General features: G+C 43.3%; 1 protein-coding gene across 1 annotated transcript in view; it reads right to left on the bottom strand.

The window, feature by feature from the left end:
• Nucleotides 1–539: 539 nt before the first annotated feature.
• The window catches only part of rnf103 (ring finger protein 103), a 56,228-nt gene continuing 50,888 nt past the window's right edge, over nucleotides 540–5,879 (bottom strand). Inside the window, exon 7 of the mRNA XM_034165471.1 lies at nucleotides 540–2,006. Coding sequence (XP_034021362.1) covers nucleotides 1,032–2,006 — 975 coding nt within the window. The 3' untranslated portion in view covers nucleotides 540–1,031. The remainder of the gene's footprint in view (nucleotides 2,007–5,879) is intronic.

The following is a 5,879-nucleotide window of genomic DNA, read 5'->3' as shown; positions in this document are numbered from 1 at the left end:
ACTTTGACTTCTGTGTCACACAGGTGAAGCAAGTTTTGAAGAAGATAAATTGTTTGAAAAACTGTGTGGCTTCAACACAAACAAGCAACACGGACTAAATGATTTACATTGTAACAGTTATCAATTTTATTATTATTTCTTGATAATTTTATGTAAAGAGCAGGAAAACTATTTTTCTCTGAGGGGCAGTTCAAGGACATTGTTCAACTTATACTTAAATAGTTGTTTAAATATCCATCCATCCATTTTCTATACCCGCTTACTCCAATCAAGGGTCACGGGGGGTGGTGGGGGTGGGGGTGGGGGGGGTGGAGACTGTTATAATTTACACATTGCACAGGTACATTTGGATTACATCTTAATTTCAGGGTCTACTTTTTGGATGCACTGTCTGCATGACAGACACCGTCTGGTTACCACTTGCTTTGAAGTTGGACTTTGAACTGGTCCAGGAACTACAGGCGTGTGACTGGTCAGAGGGTTAGTACATAGGAAAGACGGACATTTGACTTCAGGAGAACCACCGTTAGCTTCCACAAAAACGGAGAGAAATCTATATTTAATTGCAGCATTGTTAAGCTGTTGCTTTGTACAATAACGCGGATGTCCACAAAGACCTTCTGGGACTGAGGTGCAGAAGTCAACTTTCAGACTTCACTGGATGTGATCATACAGTTCGGCTGTGGTCGGGAATCTACGGTCATGTTTCCAGACTCACACAAACAATGACTGCACAGTGTGCAGCCGTGCACCAGCTGCTTTTTGGTCACCAAAAGTGATACAAAGGAGAACAAGTCAATTTGGCGAACTCAACCCGAGTGTGTGATGCCAAAGAGGAGAGCTGACCACACCTTAATCACAGAGCGGTCTGGTAGCTTAGTACTAAGAACCTGGTTCCTGCAAAAACAAACAAATTGCACACTGTATCCCCCACCCCCTGTTAGAAGTTTACTCTGAGTTTGGCTCTGGTCATCCCAAAGCCAAGGCAGCCTCTGAAGAAGAGACAGAAGGCTTGGTTCAGAAAGGCACTGTCAGTCCTGCAGGTGGTTTTCAGGTGGACTGCTCTGCAGGTGGCGCTGATGCTTCTTCTTGTAGCTTGGCCAGCGACACACCGGGCAGCAGTGCCTGCCTGCTACAAGCCAGACCATAATGCACTGCTGGTGAAAGGCGTGACCGCAAGACAGACCCATTAATAGCTCATCACTGACAAAGTTCTCCAGACACACCACACACTCTGAACAGTGCAGTATGCTGGCCGGCCATACGGACCAGTCACAGCGCTGATGGGTAGGAAGACCTTCAGGGCTGTGGCAGCTGGATGCTGATGGTGGCGTTCTGTCTCCATGCCGACAGCGTGCAGTATCACAGCTACACCCACAGCCGTCACTGGCTACGGTCATGCTGCTGCAGGCACACGGCTGAGCGCTGCTGAGCCTCTGCTGGGTTTTTCTGCTCTTCTGGTTTGGCACTCGTCTTTTGGACCTTTGACTGGGACAAAGAGGACAGTCAGGATTTGTGACAAACTGTGATCTATCCGTCTCCTCTTCCACCTCCTCTCTGTGGTCAACTGCAGCTCTAAATGTCCAGGTTGGCAAGGCCCTAATGTAATCCAGATTTACTAATGGATGAAGCCAAAGATCAGGAAAAGCCAAACGCTCAAATAAGAAACTTGGATCTTCTTCCCAGTCGGAGAGGTCAGACGGGATCTGCTGCAGTGATGCGATTGGGTGGAGCAGATAAGAAGTGTACCAGTCCCACAAACTGGCCAACCACTCCAAATTAGTGGTGTTGTCCTCCTGGCTCTGAACAGCACAGCGGCGCTTCTTCTCAAAGTAGTCAATCAGCAAACCGTGGACTAGGTACGTGGACAGCAGGAGGCCTGGGTGTGAAGCATAGAATGTCCAGTCAGCTCTCACCAAGCTGGCCAGGGCTGTTGTGTCAGCATAGCGAAGCAGCTTCAGACTGTAGCCACACAAACTGTTCAGGTAGGGCAGCTGGAGGGCAGCCTGCAAGGGACAAACCAACCATTAGTGACCAATTATTCACTGCTGATTTACCGGAATTTCCAGACTATAGAGCGCATCTGAATATTAGCCACACCCACCAATTTTAAAAAGAAATTGTACATAAATAGGCTGCACTTGTCTATACGCCGCGGGTCTCCACGTTGTAACATGAGATATTTCCACAGAAAGATGTTAGACAGAAAGATATTTTTAACTTTTAATGAAATACATACTGTAAATGCTTTTTTGCTGAAGTGTTATACGTAAATATTGACACGCATGTCTTCCAGCACCTGCACAGTGTCTCTGCTCCACACGGAGAACGGAGTCATTTTAACTTTTTTCTTGAGATTTTATCGCCTGCAGCCCGGATCGGATGGCGTCTGTGGTAAATGAGACATTAATGAGGTGCTCTGACTTTTTCGAATTGTTGCATGAAGACAGAGAACCGGTGTGGAAGGGTCCGCTCCACTAACTGATCTGATGGTGCAACTGTGGTGCAAAGTGCCGGAGAGGGACTTTTCTTCACTAAAACTAACAGGTAAGACCTTATATTTACACTGTGTGTGAATTTACACCACATGAGGAGTGCAGCTTTCAGGAAGTTAGTTGACAGCATCAATTGACGTATTTGGACTTATGAGATGGCCTGTAAAAATCCATAAATGAGCCGCATCACTGTAAAAACTGGAGTGTTCAAAGCGTGGGAAAAAACTAGTGGCTTATAGTCCGGAAATTACGGTATACATTTACTAGGTGGTGACGAGACAGTCAGCTCAAAAGACAATATGCGATACACAATACTGGATTCACGAGAACGAGAGATGAGATTGTAACACAACTTTTCAATGATGAACTGTATGACTTAAAAAAAGTTTTGAAATGTTTTAATTCATCCTCTTGCCAGCCTCAGAGGATGTTCATTCAGTTGTTTAATTTTGTAGAAAAAAAGCAGATCACAGACATGACACAAAACTAAAGTCATTTCAAATGGCAACTTTCTGGCTTTAAGAAACACTATAAGAAATCAGGAACAAAAATTGTGGCAGTCAGTAACGGTTACTTTTTTAGACCAAGCAGAGGGAAAAAAATATGGAATCACTCAGTTCTGAGGAATAAATTATGGAATCATGAAAAAAAAAAAGAACGCTCCAACACATCACTAGTATTTTGTTGCACCACCTCTGGCTTTTATAACAGCTTGCAGTCTCTGAGGCATGGACTTAATGAGTGACAAACAGTACTCTTCATCAATCTGGCTCCATCTTTCTCTGACTGCTGTTGCCAGATCAGCTTTGCAGGTTGGAGCCTTGTCATGGACCATTTTCTTCAACTTCCACCAAAGAGTTTCAATTGGATTAAGATCCGGACTATTTTTTGACCCTATGTGTCTTTTTTCAAGGAATGTTTTCACAGTTTTGCTCTATGGCAAGATGCATTATCATCTTGAAAAATGATTTCATCATCCCCAAACATCCTTTCAGTTGATGGGATAAGAAAAGTGTCCAAAATATCAATGTAAACTTGTGCATTTATTGATGATGTAATGACAGCCATCTCCCCAGTGCCTTTACCTGACATGCAGCCCCATATCATCAATGACTGTGGAAATTTACATGTTCTCTTCAGGCAGTCATCTTTATAAATCTCAGTGGAAAGGCACCAAACAAAAGTTCCAGCATCATCACCTTGCCCAATGCAGATTCGAGATTCATCACTGAATATGACTTTCATCCAGTCATCCACAGTCCACAATTGCTTTTCCTTAGCCCATTGTAACCTTGTTTTTTTCTGTTTAGGTGTTAATGATGGCTTTCGTTTAGCTTTTCTGTATGTAAATCCCATTTCCTTTAGGTGGTTTCTTACAGTTCGGTCACAGACGTTGACTCCAGTTTCCTCCCATTCGTTCCTCATTTGTTTTGTTGTGCATTTTAGATTTTTGAGACATATTGCTTTATTTGATTTGATGCAGGTGTTAGTTTTGGGGATGGGAATTTACAGGGTGATTCCATAATTTTTTCCTCAGAATTGAGTGAGTCCATATTTTTTTCCCCTCTGCTTGGTCTAAAAAATAACCGTTACTGAATGCCATTATTTTTTTTCCTGATTTCTTATAGTTTTTCTTAAAGCCAGAAAGTTGCCATTTGATATGACTTTAGTTTTGTGTCATGTCTGTGATCTGCTTTTTTTCTACAAAATTAAACAACTGAATGAACATCCTCCGAGGCCGGTGATTCCATACTTATTGCCAGGGGTTGTAGTTGACTACTTGTTATTAATTTATTTATTTAGCCCATGTTATGTACCTGCCCCAACCTCCGGCTGTCTGTAAAATCATGAAGACACTTGAACTTCAACTTGAGGATGACCACAGCAGGAGCTCCAACTGTACTTTACACTGCTTTCAACACTTTCTGCTCAAAATCATCTCACTTTTTCTGTTCTCCTCTCACAGTCACTAATGCATTCACTGCCACTCCTAAGTCTCACTCTCTCTCCATCCCTCTCTATCTCTCAACACATGCACACTCTTCTTATAACCATTTTTTAACAAACTGATCAGTTTGTGTGAAATAAAAGTCGATAGGTATGTCGCAAGTCACGTCAGAGTGTGTACACTCTGCCTGAGTAATGGCACAGCATGTGTGTGTACACACACACACACACACATATATATATATATATATATATATATATATATATATATATATATATATATATATATATATATATATATATATATATATATATATATATATACAACCCCTGGAAATAAGTATGGAATCACCGGCCTCGGAGGATGTTCATTCAGTTGTTTAATTTTGTCGAAAAAAAGCAGATCACAGACATGACATAAAACTAAAGTCATTTCAAATGGCAACTTCCTGGCTTTAAGAAACACTATAAGAAATCAGGAAAAATAATTGTGACAGTAACGGTTACTTTTTAGACCAAGCAGAGGGAAAAAAATATGGACTCACTCAATTCTGAGGAATAAATTATGGAATCACCCTGTAAATTTTCATCCCCAAAACTAACACCTGCATCAAATCAGATCTGCTCGTTAGTCTGCATCTAAAAAGGAGTGATCACACCTTGGAGAGCTGTTGCACCAAGTGGACTGACATGAATCATGGCTCCAACATGAGAGATGTCAATTGAAACAAAGGAGAGGATTATCAAACTCTTAAAAGAGGGTAAATCTGTTGTGTGGGTCGCTGAAGAGGAGGTACTGCTGGCCCACCACCACCAGATGACGCCCTGCTTGGAGTGCGGGCTTCAAGCACGAGAGGGCACCGGAGCCACTGGGAGTGACAGCTGTCACTCTTCATCAGCACCAGCTGTCACTCAGTCAACTCATCACCATCTCCATAAAGGCCGAACTGCGACTCCACCTCCTCGCCGAGAAATCAACTACCATTCAGGTAACTTCTCTGCTGACTTACATTGAGTAACAATCTGAACTTCTTTGCAGCCGTTTTCCTGTGGTGTGTTCTTATCTGTGGGATTGGCGTTTGGTGTGGACTGCGACGGCTTCGCCTCACACCCCAAACCAGATAAGTGGTTAAACAGGAGCTGCACGAGTGTGTGATTGGAGGTGCTCCCTCCTAACTAAACACAGACTGTGGGATTACTGAGTGTGCAAACTCGCACTCATCAATACTGTTTCTGTTCTCTGCCAGCAGTACCGGGTCTGACTGCTGAAGACAGTGGCCACCTGGGGCGCAGGGCTTGGCGGCTCCGGTGTTCTTCAGATCCGTTGGTGGTGGAAGCTGTGTGGGATCCGGCTCTTCTCTCGCCAGACGTCTTCTATCATCGAGCCTGCCCACACGTCACCTTGTGTATAATTGACATTCCACCATATTGTTATTG

This window comes from Thalassophryne amazonica, unplaced genomic scaffold (assembly GCF_902500255.1).
Source record: "Thalassophryne amazonica unplaced genomic scaffold, fThaAma1.1, whole genome shotgun sequence".
Classification (NCBI taxonomy): Eukaryota; Metazoa; Chordata; class Actinopteri; order Batrachoidiformes; family Batrachoididae; genus Thalassophryne; species Thalassophryne amazonica.
This window is presented reverse-complemented; position numbering and strand designations above follow the sequence as displayed.